Source organism: Scyliorhinus canicula, chromosome 6 (assembly GCF_902713615.1).
Source record: "Scyliorhinus canicula chromosome 6, sScyCan1.1, whole genome shotgun sequence".
In the NCBI taxonomy this organism is placed as follows: Eukaryota; Metazoa; Chordata; class Chondrichthyes; order Carcharhiniformes; family Scyliorhinidae; genus Scyliorhinus; species Scyliorhinus canicula.
The window spans coordinates 195,981,398-196,003,834 of NC_052151.1; the positions used below are offsets into that span (position 1 = coordinate 195,981,398).

General features: G+C 45.7%; 1 protein-coding gene and 1 long non-coding RNA gene across 19 annotated transcripts in view; one reads left to right on the forward strand and one right to left on the reverse strand.

Annotated features, from left to right (window-relative positions):
• Window positions 1-12,860, reverse strand: part of LOC119967767 — a 234,003-nt gene extending 221,143 nt beyond the window's left edge. The window contains exon 1 of the long non-coding RNA XR_005461068.1: window positions 12,776-12,860. This is a non-coding gene — a long non-coding RNA (uncharacterized LOC119967767). The remainder of the gene's footprint in view (window positions 1-12,775) is intronic.
• The window catches only part of eys (eyes shut homolog), a 3,376,609-nt gene that overhangs the window by 2,114,871 nt on the left and 1,239,301 nt on the right, over window positions 1-22,437 (forward strand). For all 18 annotated transcript variants that reach the window (XM_038800705.1, XM_038800706.1, XM_038800712.1 and 15 more), the window contains 2 exons: window positions 3,297-3,418; window positions 21,351-21,610. In XM_038800705.1, coding sequence (XP_038656633.1) covers window positions 3,297-3,418; window positions 21,351-21,610 — 382 coding nt within the window. The remainder of the gene's footprint in view (window positions 1-3,296; window positions 3,419-21,350; window positions 21,611-22,437) is intronic.

A 22,437-nucleotide genomic window follows, 5' to 3' on the forward strand; every position in this document is an offset into this window, starting at 1 on the left:
TTGCAAGACACCCCCATCATGCCAAGGCCCTCATGGCCTCAGGCGAACGGAGGACCCAGGGAATGGGGCATAGCAGTCAGCTGTCCGTCTGCTGACAGTGAGGGGGGAAGCACCACAATACAGCCCCTGGAAAAGATTTAAGAAAACCCACATGAGTGCTTTTCTACTTGTGAAATGTTACCATTGTTCTGAGTTATTGTGTACATAAATAACTTATTTTCAAAGGACTGCCTGACTACATTTGTGTGATGGTTTGGATAAGAGTTGATGCTGCTATGTGAGTTTGTGGCTGTGTGAGTCCGTCTGCTAAATGCCATTTGGTTGACCCTTACGTGGCTCTGGCGTGCATGCCAGGGCACTTTGTGGAGACGGTGCCAAGGGACAGGAAGGTGCTATGGAGCAGGAACCACTCAGTGAATGGAGTCTTCTAAGTATCAGAGCTTCCCTTGTCTCACGGCCATCCAGACTCTCCCACAGACTGGGTTCCACAACTGTTGGCTGCAGTTCACCTTCCTCTTCATCAGTCTCCTCAACAGAGGAACAGGTAATCTCCAATTCCTCCTCTGGCAGGGCATCCGCTCGCCGGAGGGCCAGGCTGTGCAGCACACATCAACCGGCTACTGTAAGGGACACTCTGGCGAGGGCATATTGGAGAGCACCACCTGATCGGTCTAGCCATCTGCATCTCATTTTGAACAGACCAATGATTTGTCCACTAATGGTCTGGTCGTAGCATGGCTATCATTATACCAACACTCTGCCTCCATCCGTGGATTTCTTTCTCAGGGGTGTACTTTGTCACTGAGCAGCCAGCAACCAAAAACCTCTGTACCAGTAAACATCCCTTGCATCTGGGAGTGTCTGAAGACGGATGTGCCGTGGTTATTTCCTGGGTAGCGTGAACACATCTACATGATTCTTTGATTGTGACTGCACAAAATTTCAATACAGATGATAGATATTCTTATTTGTTTATAAATGCCCCAGGCCGCTGCTTTGATGACTTTGCTTTGGTGCAATCAATGACCCTTTGTACCTATGGGAATCCAACCATAGCTGCAAAGCCTCTGGCTCTTTCCACTTCACTGGTGTTGTCAGATGTAAAAGAAATATACTGATGTGTAAGCCAAGACATGTCATCAGTGAAGACTTTAATTTAATGATGAGCTTCAGGCTGGGTGATCCCACTGAGGTCTCCACATGTGACCTGGAATGACCCGGAAGTGAAGAAGATCAATGCCACTGTTACTTTAAAGGCATTAGGTGGCCACCCAACAGTTTGTGATTACTTCAGCTAAGAACATGTCACAGAGGGATGTGACAAAATCTTCGGTAGCACAGTTACACTATTATCTGGAAGTAGGACATTCTGACCCTTCCCTTACCTCTGTGTGTCTGCTGCTGCTGCCTCCACAGCCTCTCACTCCTCAGCAGGTTACCCACCATCCTGCACCTCATGGCCCACCTGTCCCTGGCCAGCTGGCCTCCACCTTCATTTGCTCTCCCTCCTCTCCTCCTCACTGGAGGAGGCCGCCTCCAACAGAATATACAATTCCTATCGATTGCAGCATTTCACACAATAAATGGTGCTGTTGCCCCCACCCTGAGGAACTGTTCTTCACCAGATGAAACTAGAGATGTGCGTGGAAAGTTTTTTACGCAGAGGGTGGTGGGTGCCTGGAACGCTTTACCAGCGGAGGTGATAGAGGCAGGCACGATAGCATCATGAAATGAAATGAAAATCGCTTATTGTCACAAGTAGGCTTCAATGAAGTTACTGTGAAAAGCCCCTAGTCGCCACATTCCGGCGCCTGTCCGGGGAGGCTGGTACGGGCATCTAGGCATCTAGACAGTTATATGAATGGGCGGGAACAGAGGGAAGTAGACCTGGGAAAATAGGAGACAGGTTTAGATAAAGGATCTGGATCGGTGCAGGCTGGGAGGGCCGAAGGGCCTGTTCCTGTGCTGTAATTTTCTTTGTTCTTTGTTCCAACATGAGAGGGCATAATTTCCAACATTCCCTAAGTCCCAGAAGAATTATCTGCTGAAGTCAGGCATTGTCACAGCGATTCCTGAAAAAGAAACTGGACTCCTACTGACGATGCTGCTTGTGCATTATGGTGCAGGTAATGTTTTGTCCCAGTCAATTGTTTCTTTTTCCAGGCTGATCTGTAATATGGCCCCAATCTTCTGATCGCTGACGATGCTGTGCTGAGGAGAGTCATTGAATCGGATCAGGGAGTGTGATTGGGCCTAGGTGAGGGTGGTCGGTTATGATGGTGGGTTGAGTTACACCGCTAATCACTGAGTCTTATCAGAAATTAACCAGCATTACATTTCTCTGGTAATATCCGGATAAGGAGCAAATATCTAGCTCAAGTCTTCAACACTCTGATCAGTGTAAGAAATGTTTGCAGAGAGTCCTGGGCAATGCAAGTTAAACTCCCTGGACAAGTGCACCGTCTGTGTGCGTGTACGGACTCTGACCTGCTCAGGCTGCTGACACATAATAGCTACTTAAATTCAGGGCTTTGCCCTTCCCAATTCCGGAAGATCTGGCCCCAATCGTGCTTTAATGCAGTGAGTTCTAGAGACATCCTTGATTATCTACGTCTGCTCTCGATTAAGTTGAATAAAGCACAATCCGTCCTGTTGGGCTGTGCTTTGCAGCAGCAACCAAGACAAAAAAGCTGCTGTCAGATTTAATAGATATGTTAACTACCTGTGAATGCCAATTTATGGCAAGTAGCATGTAGATATTCAAGTGGATGAAGGATGAAACAGAGAGAGACAGAAAGGAAAAGGAAATTGAGCATGAGAAAAAAACAAGGAGACATGGAAGGAAAATAAATCAGACAGACGAAACTAAGTGGAACCTACCAATAAAAAGCTCTACCTGAGAAGCAGAAATGAAGAATTAAACTGCTTTCCAGGCAGAGAATTCATATCGGTGTAGGAATCGGGGATTGGAATGGGGAAAGGTCTTCGGGTTAGCGCACCTTTCTAATAAATCAGCCAAGTGTCTGACAATATACTCAATGAATGCTGCCTTGCAAGGTGAGATATTTTAGCAATAGGGAAAGGCAATAAAGTCCAATCACACAGTTTCTTTTTGATCGATTAACCTCACATGTTGGCCCCTCACAGCATAAACTTCAGTCTGTCCTCTCACAGAGTAATCACGTTGTGCTTGGAAATATTTGCAAACGGCAATCCGTTCTTCAGTTTATCCAAGGGAGGATGGGGGCCGTTTTCACACCATTTTAAAGCAAACGCCTGTACATTTTCTTTTCCAGAGTTACCAGTGTGCCTGTCTCCCAGGATGGGAAGGCGATTTCTGTGAACGAGGAGTCAATGAGTGTGCGTCTGAACCTTGTGAAAACAATGCAACCTGCGAAGATCTTGTGAATGGCTACCGGTAGGTACTAACTCCAAGAGCACTTTAAAAAGAAGACAGGGTTCATTGAGTCGATGGTGGTTGAGGGTTAAACAAGCCAGGACTTGTGGGTGGTCTGGGTGTACGTGAATAAGATTCCCACCTAGTCAGGCACGTGCCTTGACCACCTAACAAAAGGACCCATTTAAGATATAGGAAGGCAGAAAATGAGTAAGAATGGGGTACAGGAACATAGAGAAGGAATCGGCCATTCACATCGACAATTTGGTGGTGGTCAGATAGGTGGCAGATGAAGTTCAATGCAGACAAGTTTGCAATGATGCATTTATGGAGGAAGAACACAGAGAGATAAAATAAAATAAGGGGCTAAATTCTTAAGTATTGCAGGAGCAGGTGCACTTGGGTCTATTTTTGCAGAGATCATTGAAGGTGGCAGGACAGGTGAAGAAAGCAGTCAATAAAGCAGACAGTATTCTGGTCTTTATACAAGGGACATAGAGTACAAGAGGAAGGAGGCTATGCTGAACATATAATAGACACTAGTTAGGCCTCAGCTGGAGTGTTGTGTACAATTCTGGGTATCACAAAATTGGATGGCTGTGGACGCACTGGGGAGTGCAGAAGAGGTTTACACGAATGGTACCAGGCTAAGAAACTCCAGGGATAGATTAGAGAGAAGTTTGCATTGTTCTCCTTAGATAGAAGAAAGCTAAGAACAGATTTGATAGAATGTTCAGAATTATGAGGGAGCTGGACAGAGAAACAGACAGGGATAAACTGGGTTCACTGTAAAACCCCTTCATCCCTTAACCCTCCTACCCCTCACCTGCTCCCCCACTGTACCTCTTATATCCTCCCCTCATTCCACTTTACCAATACCAACACCCCCCAACCATTGTACAATGCAGGATAGTACTTTATCCAGTGGATAATCCATTTAAGGCATCTAAAGACCTTTTCACTTTTACAATGCTGCTGTTTCATCAGGCAGCTTGCCAGTTTCTGGAAGAAACAATATGGCAACCATATAGTATTTACTGGTCACTTACCTTTTCCAATCACCGTATTGTCATCACTCACTTTAGTATAAGCACATATATAATTTGGGCTATAGCATTTCGTGATGAACCTTGAAGGAGGCAAAACCATTTCTGCTCACCTTTTATACTCTTCCCACCTCAAATACACTGTGGGTGACTCAATTCTACAGGTGTGATTCAAGGGGTCTTCCAAAATGCAACTGCCTTGATGAAAATCCAGAAGTTCTGAAATACCCTCTTCTACGATAGTGTTGATTAAGTCCAAGCAACAATGCATGATGTTCCTGACCTACTTCTTTTCCTGCTCCACTGAAAATGGCTGGAAGCAGAGGCTAGACTCCACCCTTTGCTGCTCAAAGGCCCTTTGGGAAATGATGCATCAATCACCTATCTTCTTCAGGTGGTTAAGGAGCCCAAATCTCCATATCAAATCCACATGCGTCTTTTCCATCTATCCCATCATATCTTTGGCTATTAAAAATCTTAACAACCGCACATTTTACAATTGATCTAGCATCATTTGCCATTTGCAGAAAGTGTTCCGAAATCCTGCCATATGTTACGTTTCCGAATTACACTCTTAAAATGTCTTTCTAATTTTTAAACTCTGCCTGTAGTTCTCGAGTCCCCAAAGAGCAGAAATAATTTCTCTACATCGATTCTGTTCCTCTTAACATTCTGAAAACTTCGATCAAATCCCCCCACTAACCTTCGAAGTTCCAAGGAAAAACACCTAGTTTATGTATGCTAACCCATGTAATCCAGGTGCTATTCTGGTAAATCTGTACTGCACTCCCTCCTAAAGTGTGGTGCCCAGAATTATTCACAGTACCCCAGGTGTGGTCCAACCAGATTTTGTCTCACTAAAGCAGTGAATTTCAAAGTGGGATGGTGTAGGAAGGGACACCAAAATGATCCCCAAAGATCGCCTGACCATGTTTACCGTTTTCTCTCTAGGTAAATTCTCACTGCAGTACAGGATATGACATCATGAGGCTGATGTTGAAGCTGGTGCCGTGGCCTTCTCGCCTCTCTGGGCCAGAGTGTAGACAGGCAGTTTGCAGTCAGAGATCTGTAAAATTATCTTTGGGTGGCATATCCTGCTCCTGAGTTCAGCGTCAGGATCTGTATTATTTCTTGAGCTCAGTGTGTCACTAACAAACTCCTTGCATCCATTATCATTCTCTTTGTTAAATTGTACATACAGCCTCCTCCAGACCTCCCAGCCCCTATGTCCACTTCTTCCACTCCCGAATTGTCTCTCCACACCGGGACTCTTGTCTTTCCTTTTTGAATCAGCTCCCTGGCCGCTATCCACTGCCTCTTCCCAGGTACTTGTTCCCAAGCATCTGTCTTTGCTGTGTGGCTGTATGGACTCCATCACTCCATCAGCTCAATTGTTTGCTGTACCGCAAGGACTTTTGCATCTTTATCGGGGCTTAAATTGTTCGGCAAAGATGGCATTAGCTGGCGACTAAACTACACTCATATATGAGCCGGTAAAATGTTACAGGTGTATGGAATGGAATGCGTCTGCACATTTTGCATATTGGTCAGCTGAGCTGTGTTCCAGCATTGTTTTTATTTTTGGCATGTTGTCAGGTGGGTGGCTCCACTTTCAAGGAGATGTGAACCTGTATTCCTAGATCTCTTTGTTTGATAACTTTTCCCAACTCCCTACCATTAACTGAGTAGGTCTTGCCCCAATTTGATCTAACAAAATGCATCATCTCACATTAATCTAAATTAAACTCAATTTGTCATTCATTGACCCACTGGCCCAATTGATCAAGATCCCGTTGCAATCCTCGCTAACCTTCTTCACTGTCCCACTATGCCCCCAATCTTGGTGTCATCTGCAAACTTACTAACCATGCTTCCTATATTCTCATCCAAATCATTCATATAAATAACAAGTAACAGTGGACCAGCACTGATCCCTGAGGCACACCGCTGGTCACAGGCCTCCAGTTTGAAAAAGAACTCTCTCCAACCACCCTTTATCTTCTGTCATCAAGTCAATTTGTATCCAATTGGCTGCCTCACCCTGAGTCCCGTGAGATTTAATCTTATGTAACAACCTATCATGTGGTACTTTGTCAAAGGCCTTACTAAAGTCCATGCAGACAACGTCGACTGCACTGCCCTCATCTACCTTCTTGGTTACCCCTTCAAAAAACTCAATCAAATTCGTGAGACATTATTTTCCACTCACAAAGCCATACTGACTGTCCCTAATCAATCCTTGTCTCTCTAAATGCCTGTATAAAGGGGCGCGATTCTCCCAGCCTCGTGCCGGGCCGGAGAATCATCGCAGCCGCGCAGCCCGAATGCCGTCGCATGATTCTCCGAGGTGTGGAGAATCGGTGCCATTTGCGGCGGCGCGTTTGGCGAGGTCACGGGCCGCTGTACGCAGAGGGGCCGCCGATTCTCTGGCCTGGATGGGCCGAGCGGCCGTGCGGAAAAAATAGAGTCCCGCCGGCACTGTCCACACCTGGTCGCTGCCGGCGGGAACTCTGCGCAAAGGGTCGGGGGGCTGCCTGTGGTGGGGGGGCTCCATCCCCGGGGGGGGGCCTCTGATGGGGTCTGGCCCGCAATCGGGGCCCACTGATCGGCGGGGTTGACGCTGCCCCCAGTGCGCGCCAGGAAGTGAGGTTGGAGCAGTGTGAACCGCTCCAGCACCGTGCTGGCCCCCTGTGTGGGCCAGAATCGCTTCTGCCCGCACCCGTTTGGCGCCGTCGCGTTTCACGACGGCGCGGATACTCTGCCCCGCAATTGGAGAATTGCGCCCCCTGTCTCAGAATACCTCCTAACATCTTACCCACCACAGACGTTAGGCTCACCAGTCTGTAGTTCCCAGGCTTTTCCCTGCAGCCTTTCTTAAAAAAAGACACAACATTTCCTACCCTCCAATTCTCAGGCACCTCACCTGTGGCTGTCAACGATTCAAATATCTCTGCCAGGGGACCCACAATGTTCTCCCTGACCTCCCACAACGTCCTGGGATACATTTCATGGTCCTCTGTACTTCCCAATGTCCTACCATTCACTGTACATTCCCTTGCCTTGTTAGTCCTCCCAAAATGCGTCACCACTCAATTTTCTGGGTTAAATTCCATTTGCCCCCTTTCTTCCCATCTGACCCCACCCATATCACCATGTAATCTAAGGCCTCCTCACTATTTATGACACCACCAATTTTTGTGTCATCTGCTAACTGACCAATCATACCACCCACAATCCCTTTGCACTTGACCCCACAAGACTCTTTGGGCTTCCTGTATTTCTAGCTTTACACCATTAGAGTGACCCCTGTTTGGGTCTTAAGTGGATAACCCCGCATTTGACTATATTGAAATCCATTTGCCATCACCTTGCTCAGTCTTTATTATCTTTCTATCTATAGCAGGGGTGGGCAAACTTTTCCGTGCAAGGGTCACATTCAGAAATTCACAATTTCAAAGGGCTGCATAGTATATTAAGTAAAATAATTACTTCACCCGGTTATGATTCTGGGCGCCTCATATAGAACATAGAACAGTACAGCACAGAACAGGCCCTTCGGCCCTCGACCCTCGGCCCTCGACGTTGTGCCGAGCAATGATCACCCTACTCAAGTCAACGTATCCACCCTATAACCTTAAAAAAAAAATTTTTTTTAAAAAAACAATTTAAAAAAAAAATTTAAAAATATATTTTTTTAATGACTTGGTGGGCCGCAGAAAGACCTTTGGCGGGCCGCATGCGGCCTGCGGGCCGTAGTTTGCCCACCCCTGATCTATAGTGTTTCACAATACAGTTGGCAAATTTGGGTAAGTTAGTTTCTATCCCATTTTCTGAGTAATTAAATGATACAGTGAATAATTAAGGCTCAGCACAGATCCTTGCAGGACGTTTTGGCCTGATTATTTTAACTATGTTCCCACTCTATTCCTGACAGGCAGGGTTGTTTAAACCTCACTCTTTAACGTCACTAAGCTACGAGAACCATCGCCCCCTTAAAGATATGCTGTTTGAGAAACTACTCCACGTGTTGCACATTCCATACTTTAATATTTTAATATTTTAATGCGGTGTCTGCATGTTCTCCCCGTGTCTGTGTGGGTTTCCTCCGGGTGCTCCGGTTTTCTCCCACCAGTTGGGAAAGACGTGCTGTTTGGTAATCTGGACATTCTGAATTCTCCCTCTGTGTACCCGAACGGGGGCTGGAATGTGGCAACTCAAGGCTTTTCACAGTTATTTCATTGAAGTGTTCATGTTGGGGGCAGCACGGTAGCATGGTGGTTAGCATAAATGCTTCACAGCTCCAGGTCCCAGGTTTGATTCCCAGCTGGGTCACTGCCTGTGTGGAGTCTGCACGTCCTCCCCGTGTGTGTGTGGGTTTCCTCCGGGTGCTCCGGTTTCCTCCCACAGTCCAAAGATGTGCAGGTTAGGTGGATTGGCCATGATAAATTGCCCTTAGTGTCCTAAAAAATAAGGTTAATGGGGGGGGGGGGGGGGGGAGGGTTGTTGGGTTAAGGGTATGGGGTAGATACATGGGTTTGAGTAGGGTGATCATTGCTCGGCACAACATCGAGGGCTGAAGGGCCTGTTCTGTGCTGTACTGTTCTATGTTCTATGTTCATGTAAGCCTACTTGTGATAATAAAGATTATTATTATCTAAGTAAAGAGATTTCTCCTGAATTTCCTATTGGATTTACAGTCGCTATCTGATATTGGTGTTCCCTGGTTTTGGCCTGCCCCCACACTTGGAAACATTTTCTCTGTGCCTATCCAATCAAACCTTCTCGTAATCCTAAAGCCTTCAGTCTTCCCTTTACTCGAGAGAACAGCCTGAATTTGTTCAGTTTTTCATGATCATTATAATCTCTTAGCTCTGGTATTGTCCTTATAAATCTTTTTTTGTACCTTCTCCAGTGCCTCTATCTTTGCTCTCATATGGAAACCAGAACCATGTATTCACTATTGCATAATTATAGGTTTGAAAAACATTCAGTGTTATATAATTGAACTGTGCATAGTTGAGAGTGAGGTTCCATACAAAAGCTGATAAACTGCATCAACCTAAATACTCTTCCATCTATTTAGCCATTTAACTATTAATCAGCTCACAGTTCAAAACTGAGGTGGTAATTATTCAAAACAGCACAGTTATTTCCAGAAGTTCTGAATATTTAAACATTTCTTTACCTGTCAGATCAAGAGTAAAACATTTTTAATTGAAACTGTCTTTGACTTTTCAATAAAACAATCTCCCTTTTTAGGACGCGGTACAGGTCTCCAGCAAATGAATCCAAGCTTGAGAGAATAGATAGGGCAGCACGGTAGCATTGTGGATAGCACAAATGCTTAACAGCTCCAGGGTCCCAGGTTCGATTCCGGCTTGGGTCACTGTCTGTGCGGAGTCTGCACATCCTCCCCGTGTGTGCTCCGGTTTCCTCCCACAGTCCAAAGATATTCAGGTTAGGTGGATTGGCCATGATAAAGTGCCCTTAGTGTCCAAAATTGCCCTTAGTATTGGGTGGGATTACTGGGTTATGGGGATAGGGTGGAGGTGTTGACCTCGGGTCGGGTGCTCTTTCAAAGAGCCGGGGCAGATTCGATGGGCCCAGTGGCCTCCTTCAGCACTGTAAATTCTATGAGATAGGATTATGAAACTCAAATCAAGAGATTTTTTTACTGAGTGGCAGCACAGTGGCGCAGTGGTTAACAGTACTGCCTCACAGCGCCAAGGACCCGGATTTGATCCAGGCTCCGGGTCACTGCCCGTGTGGAGTTTGCACTTTCTCCCCGTGTTTGTGTGGATCTCACCCTCACAACCCAAAGATGTGCAGGGTGGGTTAGTTAGCCGTGCTAAAATTGCCCCTTAATTGGAAAAAAAGAATTGGATACTCTAAATTAAAAGAAAATAGATTTTACTGAACTGGACGTGTTGCAAATGGAATTCAATCACAGAAAAGTCACTGTTACTTATTTCATCACAATCAACCTCAAAGTTGTGTTTCAATTTATGACAAAGAATTTATTTTGCATTACTGTCCTATTGTAGTTATAGATGTAAAATACAGAGCTCCCTATAAACAAAAAAAATCTTAAGACGATTGACACCATTGGTTTTTGCACGTTTACGTAAGTTCTTCCCAGCTTTTTCATCCCAGTTTTTCCTCTCAATGCCCCTCTCAAGTGACAGTTCTCCATGTGTGAGTCTAAAAAGTGAGTTTTGACAGTACCTATGGGGCGCACAATAATTACACTCAACATCCACACTCATCTTCCAGTAGGACTCACTGATGGTGATCAGGAGCAACTTACTCTCTCACTGTCCCTGTGACCTGAGATCTCTACACTCAAAAACAAAGAACAAAGAACAAAGAAAATTACAGCACAGGAACAGGCCCTTCGGCCCTCCCAGTCTGCGCCGATCCAGATCCTTTATCTAAACCCGTCTCCTATTTTCCAAGGTCTACTTCCCTCTGTTCCCGCCCGTTCATATACCTGTCCAGATGCATCTTAAATGATGCTATCGTGCCTGCCTCTACCACCTCCGCTGGTAAAGCGTCCCAGGCACCCACCACCCTCTGCGTAAAAAAATTTCCACGCACATCTCCCTTAAACTTTCCCCCTCTCACCTTGAAATCGTGACCCCTTGTAACTGACACCCCCACTCTTGGGAAAATCCACCCTGTCCATACCTCTCATAATTTTGTAGACCTCAATCAGGTCCCCCCTCAACCTCCGTCTTTCCAACAAAAACAATCCTAATCTACTCCGCCTTTTTTCATAGCTAGCACCCTCCATACCAGGCAACATCCTGGTGAACCTCCTCTGCACCCTCTCTAAAGCATCCACATCCTTCTGGTAATGTGGCGACCAGAACTGCACGCAGTATTCCAAATGTGGCCTAACCAAAGTCCTATACAACTGTAACATGACCTGCCAATTCCTGTACTCAATACCCCTTCCGATGAAGGCAAGCATGCTGTTCGCCTTCTTGACCACTCTATCAACCTGCGTTGCCACCTTCAGGGTACAATGGACCTGAACTCCCAGGTCTCTCTGGACATTAATTTTCCCCAGGACCCTTCCATTGACCATATAGTCCGCTCTTGAATTTGATCTTCCAAAATGCATCACCTCTCATTTGCCTGGATTGAACTCCATCTGCCATTTCTCTGCCCAACTCTCCAATCTATCTATATTTTGTTGTATTCTCTGACAGTCCTCCTCGCTATCTGCAACTCCTCCAATCTTTGCCTCTTGTGCATCTTCTCTTTTCATGCCTCCACCATTACGGGGGTACCTTCATCTGTCTCGGTTCTAAGCTCTGGAATTATTTTCCTTGACCTCTCCATCTCTATTTCCCACTCCTCCTTCAAGGCATTCTTTAAAAATGACTTATTTGACCAAACCTTGGGTCAGCTGTCCAATGTGGCTCATCACAAATTCTGTTTATAATGCTCCTGTGAATTGCTTTGCCGTGTTTCACTGTATCAATGGTCAGATAGAAATGAGAGCTTTTGTTAGATTGCACTGGAGGATTTTGCAAGTTTCAGTATGTGATTTAATTCGGTGCTAACTTTCAAAAGGAGGAATTTGCAGCAGTAGGGGGAGAGAGAGCAGGGTGTATAGAACTGGTTCGACAGTTCTTTCAAAAAACGAACACAGGCACCTCTGCTGCATCATTCTGTAACACCGTGACGTGCTCAAGTGTTTAGTCAGCTGACATTTCTTAAAACTGTGCTGCAGTTTTAAATGTTGTTTGAAAAGCTGAACCACTTCCAACTTCGTGAAGTGCATTTCCTTTATTGTTTTGTGAATCAGTACCTATTTCTGTGGAGGTCAGATGCCTTTGCATTGCAAGACTTATAATGCCATTCCATTAAAGAACAATTGTGCTGTTCCAATTTCACGGAGTAAAGCAATATTTTCAGGCTAGCAATGTCTTAGGAGGTCCATTACCATTGCATGATTTGAATTACACCCCAGATGTTATCGATACAAGCATTATGCTCCTCGGAGCCATAACGATAGCATATCTTTACGTCATACCATTTCAATTCAGCGTCTTGCTCTCACACACACAGGTCTATCCTTGAACAGCTGCAATACCCCAGCGAAGCCCAATGCAAACTGAAGGACTAGCACCTCATCCTCCGATTAGGTACACTGAGTTCAACAATGTTAGACTGCGATCTTTCTGCTCCGTCTAGATTCCTTTTTTTTGTCCCAATGCAAAAACAACCCCTCCCCCACAGGGCCACCTGTCACTTGTTCTTCAGTTTTGCTTTCACTGAGCACTGACCTCTGTTTGCCCGGTAACACGTACTGCTGTCTTACCTTTATGCAGCTATCAGTACCTTCTATAGCCCTTCACACTGCCATCAATGCTTCTTCTATTTCGTGCCCTATACATCTTTGTTACAATCTCTCCCAGCTCCCATTTATCACTGACCTATTTTGCTCCGACTGCTCCACTCCCTCTTACACGATATAAAATCCATCACATTTCTCCCTGTTATGCAGACACAAAAAGTTAACTCTTTCTCTCTGTGGTGAGATAACCACTGTAGTTATGTGTACTGCAGTAGGGGGATGTATGCCTGTACCTGTAATACAGGTTCCTCCGGTAAGCCCCTGCCGGCTAGCTCCGCCCACAGGGAGCTTATGTATAAATGTATGAGAGCTGCTCAGACCCTTAGTCTACTGTTGCAGATGGAGGGACAACATCGTACAGCAATAAAGCCTCTATTGTACTAGTCTCTCGGCTTTGAGTATAATTGTTAGCGCCACACTCTCTCCACAGATGCTGCCAAACCCGCTGAGTTTTCCCAACATTTTCTGTTTTTATTTCAGATGTCCAGAGTCCGCAGTATTTTGTATTTATTCTTTGTATCTTTATGTTACCTACTTTCATCCTTAAAAGAGCTGCCCAATGGCGCCACACTTGTTGCTCTCTCCCCATACTGTTGCAAATTCCTCCATTGAATGTTAGCACTGAATGGAGAACTGACTGAGGTTCCAGAGGGGTGTGTGCACTGACAGTGGAGGAGTTCACGCAGGCCATGAGTCCGCAGCCAACATGCGAGGCAGACGAAACCTCAGACCACAAGTGGGGCAGCAGGGTAGCATGGTGGTTAGCATAAATGCTTCACAGCTCCAGGGTCCCAGGTTCGATTCCCGGCTGGGTCACTGTCTGTGTGGAGTCTGCACGTCCTCCCCGTGTGTGCGTGGGTTTCCTCCGGGTGCTCCGGTTTCCTCCCACAGTCCAAAGATGTGCGGGTTAGGTGGATTGGCCATGCTAAATTGCCCGTAGTGTCCTAATAAAAGTAAGGTTAGGGGGGGGGGTTGTTGGGTTACGGGTATAGGGTGGATACGTGGGTTTGTGTAGGGTGATCATGGCTCGGCACAACATTGAGGGCCGAAGGGCCTGTTCTGTGCTGTACTGTTCTATGTTCTATGTAAGTGATCCAGGCCATCTGGAAGTCGGCCCATCAGGGACGGAGAATCAGGGTAGGTCCTTCAGGTGACGTCCTGAGGCCGTCCCAATGGCATGCGATGTACTCACTGATGACGCTGTTTTAGAGGGGGGCGGAGCATCCAGAAAACTGCACCGCCCCTGATTTCAGCATCAAAATGGATTCTACGGACAATCGTCGAATGCGATTTCGACGTCGGCAATCGGAGAATCCCGCCCTAATTATTTGTTTCTATAGGGATTATAGGAAATTAAATGTAGTGAATCGATAATTAACAATTAGAGTATTTTTTAAGTAATGAATTCAATAGACACTTAAAATTTTTATTTAATCTCAGCAAGGCACCTGAGGTCTTCTCATGGAGGATACTTGATGAGTTGGCATGGTAGATGTAAGGCGAAAGGGTGCTAAAAGTATGGGTTTTCGTGAGTTGGCATTAATTTGGCATGAGAGCTACAAAGGGTCATGAGGGGTGGATGAGGGGCATAGATTGACATGGATGGGAGTGGATGAGTACATAGATTAGCATGAGGGGCCATTTGGATTAGGTGGGGGCATAGGTTCACATGAATTGGGTATGGGGACTGTGTTGTGGGGGAGTGAGGGATGGAAAACATTTTTTTGCATTATTTGTCATTTTCATATTTTTAACAAACTACTGGAGCACCAAGGCAGTCCATCCTCCCAGCCCCCCTCCAGACCCAGCAGCTAAAAGCTCTTTCCAAGGTAACCTGACATGATTCCTAGACTCCCATTTCCACTTGAACTCCAGCGCTGCCCTCCCTCTCCCCTTCCCGCCAAGTTCCGCCAACCCCATGCAGTGTTCTAGTTTCCATGTTACCAACAGAAATCAGAGTGCCAAAAATGACATACAAGATGCGAGCACTGAGATTTTATGAATCCTTTTCTTTAAGATTGTGAAATGACTTGAAACGCTGGATGTGGGGAACATCTGCTTGTGAAAAATGGAAAAACTGTGGCCATTTGAACAGGATAAATATCATTCATAAGACCAATTCCAAAGAAATTCCTTGACCCAGAGAGTGGTTACAATGTTCTGACAAATATGACGTTTTAATTTGGGATTATGTTTTTAATTTAGATTAAATGGAGGAAAAGAGAGGGTCACATGACCAGTTCCAAATCCTGCTTCACAACAAGTTTGAGTTGGTTTGTTGAATGGGACAGTGAGGCCCAGATTGATGACTAGGAAAAAGGCACAAAATGAACAGACCTTTAAATAATGGCAAGTCCGTCTGTGGTAGATGGATAGACTGTTAACCTTCAAGTCTCACAGGAAAGAGTTCGGAATGTTGTGTTTTTTTTAAAGCTATTGTTTAAACCGTCTTTTTAATTTCAAGAGGGAATGGTGCAAGATTGAAAGGTCAGCTAATCAGCTATGGAAACAGACAAAAGTTTGCCTTGGTGCATCACTGTGTATGGGAAGAGAATTAGTGCCCGACACCCTAAGCAGAGAAAATGTTGTGCCTGACAGCCACTATTCAAAAATGCTATTTGGAAATGCTTGTCGGGTGCCATGGTAGCACATGGTTGCTTCACAGCTCCAGGGTCCCAGATTCAATTCCTGCTTGGGTCACTGTCTGCGCGGAATCTGCACCCCCCCCGTATCTGCGTGGGTTTCCTCCGGGTGCTCCGGTTTCCTCCCACAGTCCAAAGGTGTGCAGGTTAGGTGAATTGGCCATGCTGAATTGCCCTTAGTCTCCAAAAAAGTTTGGGGTTGCAGGGATGGGGTAGCGGTGTGGTCTTAAATAGCATGGCTTTCCAAGGACTGGTGCAGACTCGATGGGCCAAATGGCCTCCTTCTGCACTGTAAATTCTAAAACAAAATCTCAGATTGGAGAAATATAGTGGGTGAGAATTTAAACAGGATTGGAAGATTTACCTAGCTGGGCTAGGGAGGTATCCTTAATTTGTCTCACACCATGAAACTAAATTTAGGGGTTAGAATTAGCAAGCTGGAAAAGGAAAAAGGAAGCGAGTCATCGGGAGGAAAGTCATGGCTCCTGGAAAATAAAGTGGCCACTTAAAAGGTAGAGAAAAGTATTACATGGAGGGGAATTTGCCACCATTAAAAAATAAATGGGGACTCTTTTCCATAGTTTAGATTATAAATTGCAAACTGAATTGTTTTCAAAGTTGCTTTTAGCTGTTTATTACAGTAAGTCATAATGTGTGAAATTTGTTGTGTGATCCTGCCAGTCAGCTACTAGAAATTTTAATATCTTTCTAATATCTTTCTAAACATCTTCAGCGGAGTCACAACCATGTGGAGTTCTTTACTCCTTGGAGTGGTTGAGGCGTCTAGCATGGATGCATTTCAGGGATCGCTAGATGGGAATATGACAAAGGAAATGATAGAAGGATATGATGATGGGTTTAGATGAAAATGTATGTAAGGAGAGTCACATAGAGCATAAATACCATCAGGGACTGGTTGTGTTAAATATCCTATGCTGTAAATTCTGCATATTTCTAAGTAAAAGGTTAATGTTTGAAAAGCACAACCTATTTTACTGTCTACCTTTCATTGTGGGTAAACAGTTTTAGCATCATGAATATCAGCGATGGTGATGGTATTAATATTTCTCAGATCTTTCACAGGGCGCCACGTTGACACAGTAGTTAGCACTGCCGGCTCACAGCTCCAGGGTCCCAGGCTCAATTCCGGGCCCGGGTGACTGCCTGTGTGGAATTTGCTGTGTGGAGTTCTCCCTGAATCTGCGTGGGTTTCCTCCGGGTGCTCCGGTTTCCTCCCACAGTCCAAAGATGTGCAGGTTAGGTGGATTAGCCACACTAAATTGCCCTTAGTGTCCAAAAAGGTTAGGTGGGGTTACTGGGTTACGGGGATAGGGTGGAGGCTTGGGCTCAAATAGGGTGCTCATTTCAAGGGCCGGTGCAGACTTGATTGGATGAATGGCCTCCTGCTGCACATTAAATTCTATGAATCTATGATTCTATGATCTAAATTTAAACAACTCCTCTCCGTTCACAATATAATGGTCTGTCTAATCATTGCTCCTGGATCCATTCTGTGGGCCTCTGAATGTTTTGTTTCTTCCATTTCTATTATGTCAAATCTCATTAAACCACAGCCAGCAATTGTGACCCCTTCCCTTTGATAGGCTTCAACCTCAGACTGCCTTCCCTGTTTGGCATTCTCGGCCTCATTAACTTCTCTGAGCTTATTTGAAATTCACACATTCCCTCCACTGCAGCGTTCTTTCCTGAAGTACGCTTTTCTCTTTTAAAGATAAAAAGAAAGACTTGCAGTTACATTGCACCTTTTATGTCCCATAGTGCCTTATGGCTAATAGAACATACAGTGCAGAAGGAGACCATTCGGCCCATCGAGTCCGTACTGACCCACTTAAGCCCTCACTTCCACCCTATCCCTGTCACCCGATAACCCCTCCGAACCTTTTTGGTCACTAAGGGCAATTTAGCATGGCCAATCCACTTAACCTGCACATGGTTGGACTGTGGGAGGAAACTGGAGCACCCGGAGGAAACCCACGACGACACGGGGAGAACGTGCAGACTCCGCACATACAGTGACCCAGCGGGGAATCGAACCTGGGACCCTGGCGCTGTGAAGCCACAGTGCTATCCACTTGTGCTACCATGCTGCCCATAATGATGTGCTGTCACTGTTAGAATTCAGGAAATGAAGCATCTAATCCGTGTATAGCAGGTTCCCACAAACAGCAATGTGATAATGACCAGATAATCTTTTTTTTGTATTAATAATGATTTTTTTTAAATAAATTTAGAGTATCCAATTCATTTTTTACCAATTAAGGGTCAATTTAGCCTAGCCAATCCACCTACCCTGCACATCTTTGGGTTGTGGGGGCGTATCCCACGCAAACACACAGACAGTGACCCAGAGCTGGGATCGAACCTGGGACCTCGACACCGTGAGGCAGCAGTGCTAACCACTGCACCACCGTGCTGCCCGTATTAATAATAATAACAATAATCTTTATTGTCACAAGTAGGCTTACATCAACACTGCAATGAAGTTACTGTAAAATGTCCCTAGTTGCTACATTCCGGCACCTGTTCGGATACACAGAGGGAGAATTTAGAATGTCTCAATTGTCTAATAGCACGTCTTTCGGGACTTGTGGGAGGAAACTGGAGCGCCTGGAGGAAACCCACGCAGGCACAGGGAGAACATGCAGACTCCACACAGACAGTGACCCAAACTGGAATCGAACCTGGGACCCTGGAGCTGTGAAGCAATAATTGTGCTAACCACTATGCTACCGTGCTAACTGAAGGACAAAGAAAGGCCAAGACACTTGGTGCAACCTTCCTATTTTTTTAATAGTACCATGGAATCTTCTCTTGCCACCTGAGAGAGCATATTGGGTTATGGTCTGATCCAAAAGATGGCACCTCCAACATGGCAGCCCTTCCACAGTGCTGCATTGGAGTGTCAGCCTAGATTATGTGCTCAAACTGCTGGAGTAAGATTGGAACACGTAACTTTAAGTCTCATTAGTAAGAATGCTGCTAACTGATCCTTTGGTGGTGCCATTATCACTTTGAAACTTCCATCTGCCCTTTGTTCTGAAATAGAAGCCTGCTGGTCTTTAGGGGGAGACAGTGGCATGATGGGTAAGCCAGTGGGCGTGAAATCCAGAAGCCCATTCTGACTGGCCGGCGATTTCCAAGGTGCGGCTTGTATTCAAGTGCGGACAGAAGTCCTTGCCTGCTGCCAATGGCAGTGGGACTGTTGATGCAGACGGGAACACATCCCCGTTGACTCTCCAGTTGGCAGGGCTCGAGCACCTGCCATCTGAAAAATGTAGGCCCAGGGATGAAGACTTCAATTGCAGGGAGGGTCTGGAGAGTCTCTGAGTTCTTTTCCTTCAGGGCACTGAGGACATTTTTAATGGAGGTGTTCAAAATGATGAAATGAAATGAAAATGAAAATCGCTTATTGTCACGAGTGGGCTTCAGTGAAGTTACTGTGAAAAGCCCCTAGTCGCCACATTCCGGCGCCTGTCCGGGGAGGCTGGTATGGGAATCGAACCGTGCTGCTGGCCTGCTTTAAAAGCCAGCGATTTAGCCGAGTGAGCTAAACCAGCCCCTGGAAGCGCCTGTCCGGGGAGGCTGGTATGGGAATCGAACCGTGCTGCTGGCCTGATTTAAAAGCCAGCGATTTAGCCGAGTGAGCTAAACCAGCCCCTGGAAGGGCTTTCATAAAGTAAGTAACACAGTATAGTTTCCAACGTCAAGAGTCGATAGCCATAGGGCAGCACGGTGGCCTAGTGGTTAGCACAGCTGCCTCACGGCGCTGAGGTCCCAGGTTCGATCCCGGCTCTGGGTCACTGTCCGTGTGGAGTTTGCACATTCTCCCCGTGTCTGCGTGGGTTTCGCCCCCACAACCCAAAAATGTGCAGAGTAGGTGGATTGGCCACGCTAAATTGCCCCTTAATTGGAAAAAATTATTCGGTACTCTAAATTTATTTAAAAAAAGAGTCGATAGCCATTAGACGCTGAGTGAGGGAAATTGGCAAATGAGGAGCTAATGATAACTTTTATAAGAGCAAGCTGTAATCAGAATCTTTACAGTGCAGAAGGAGGGCATTCGGCCCATTGAGTCTGTACTGACCCTTTGAAAGAGCATCCTACCTAGGCCCAATTTCCGATCCTATCCCTTTAACCCACCCAACCTTTGCACACTAAGGAGAAAATTATCATGGCCAATCCACCTAACCTGCCCTTTTTTGGGCTGTGCGAGGAAACCAGAGCACCCGGAGGAAACCCATGGGAAAACATGTAAACTCTACACAGGCAGTCACCCGAGGTTGGAATTGAAGCCGGGTCCCTGTCGCTTTGAGGCAGCAGTGCTAACCACTGAAGCACCGTAATGATCTGGAATATATTGCTTGAAAAAGTGGTGCAAATATGTTCAATAATGTTCAAAAGAGAATGGCATAAATTATGGGAAAGGGCAGAAAAAGATATTACATGACTATAGGGAAAGTGGGACTAACTGGATAGCTCTTGCAAAGAACTGGCACAGATGCAATAGGCTAAATGGCCTTCTTCTGTAATGCAAGATATTGTATTTTATTGTGAATTGTTATCAATTTATTACTCCATTAACCATGGAAATTATGCTAATGTTTAGCAGGGGCCTCACGGTAGCATGGTGGTTAGCATCAATGCTTCACAGCTCCAGGGTCCCAGGTTCAATTCCCGGCTGGGTCACTGTCTGTGTGGAGTCTGCACGTCCTCCCCGTGTGTGTGTGGGTTTCCTCCGGGTGCTCCGGTTTCCTCCCACAGTCCAAAGATGTGCGGGTTAGGTGGATTGGCCATGCTAAATTGCCCGTAGTGTAAGGTTAATGGGGGGATTGTTGGGTTACGGGTATACGGGTTACGTGGGTTTAAGTGGGGTGATCATTGCTCGGCACAACATCGAGGGCCGAAGGGCCTGTTCTGTGCTGTACTGTTCTATGTTCTATGTTTACACATGTTCCCTTGTGCAAGGAACAGTTGAATCCCTGCTGCCTCCCCTTGAAACAGGTGAGAAGCAATGCATGTGCCCTTTGGGCATCTCAGTCCAGTGAAAAATGCGGAGCCACTAATTTGAAGAGAATATCTTAGAAATATGTCAAATAAAATCGATATCCTGTTCCAGTTGGAGATTCCCATCGAAAGAAGAAAACATGTGTTCAGCACTCTGCTTAGAATTGGAGAGTGTTCGGGTTTCTGAACAATGTATCCTTTTAGTGCTTAATGGAGTACATAAAATCTCTAATGCCATAATTAACATTTTTATGTTATCCTTAAATTAAAATATTTTGTCTTCCTGAACTGCTAAAATTAAATATTAGTGAAGCTTCACATGCACGATTTGGCACATTCAATATTTCGTATCAGCTCCGTTGTAGTCAGTGTGCCTGAGACACTGTCATGAGCTATTGCCAGGGATTGTGGCATGGGTCTTGAAGTGTTGGCTAGTGTAGACTTGAGAGATGAACAGACACTTCCAAAACTGATGAAGGTTCAACTCAATTTTATTAACTACTTCTAACTAACTAACACTTGATGACTGTGGGTCGAAATGATGCTAACTTAAACTAACTTAAACTTAAACTAGCCTTGTCCGAACCAGTTGATTCTCTCAGCACGTGGTGTAAGTCTGTGCTGGGCTGGATGAGTTCTTGTTACACTCAGAGGCAGCACCCAGAGTGAGCGGGAACCGTGGCGCCCTCTGCCTTTATAGTGTGTGTATTCTAACTGGTGATTGGCTGCGGTGTTTGTACATGTTGATTGGTCCCTGTGTGTGTCCATCAGTATGTGTCTGCACCCTGATATACTGATGCATATTATGACAGGTGTCTATTGCCAAGTGATTCAGTGAAAAAATGCCCTTTAATTTCAATATCTTTTGGCAGCTGCATGTGTACTCCAGGCTGGCGAGGGTCAACCTGCACAGAGGATGTAAATGAATGCGATTCCAATCCCTGTCGAGATGGCGCCACCTGTTTCGAACCAGCCGTCCCTGGAAAGTTTGAATGCATCTGCCCTCCATTCTTCATTGGTGACCTGTGTGAGCAGCCGTACGACCCCTGCGACTTCCCCTACAACCCATGCAGAAGCAATTCCACTTGTGTCACACAGAGCAACGGGACTGTTCTCTGCAGCTGTCAGCTAGGTGAGAAGCTATTTATGTTCAGGTGTCCAGGCAGAGATTGAGGCAATGAAGGTATGGAGAACTTGGCTTGTGTACTTGTCACCTGACTGGAGAAAACAAATACACACTTATAGATTTAAAGACAAAACAAGTAACTATACTTCATGACAAGTTTGTTTTAAGGTGGAATGAAGGCCAGTTTGTCTAATGCAGTACTTTATTGAGTTTGATTCTCCTGGGCCTAGACTATACGGCACATTCTGGCTTTGGGATTGGGTTATGCATGGCAGTATGAGGTGTGAAATATCATAAGCATCAAATATTGCAGGTGGAATGCACACACTCAATACCTGTTGAGGAAAGGCAGGACAAGAGGAGTCCATGGCCCCATTTCCTGATTTCCCTCTATGTCCAGCACGGTAGCACAAGTGGATAGCACTGTGGCTTCACAGCGCCAGGGTCCCAGGTTCGATTCCCCACTGGGTCACTGTCTGTGTGGAGTCTGCGCGTTCTCCCCGTGTCTGCGTGGGTTTCCTCCGGGTGTTCCAGTTTCCTCCCACAGTCTAAAGACGTGAAGCTTAGATGGATTGGCCATGATAAATTGCCCTTAGTGACCAAAAAGGTTCAGATGGGTTATCGGGTTATGGGTATAGGGTGGAAGTGAGGGCTTAAGTGGGTCGGTGCAGACTCGTTGGGCCAAATGGCATCCTTCTGCATTGTATGTTCTATCTGAATTCTTAATCTTCACTTTACCAAGGAGCCATCTGAAGACGAGTCTTAGTGACATGGTGGCTTGCATTTGGTAACCTAAGTTAAGTAACTTGAGGAAGCCAGCGGTCGTGGAATAA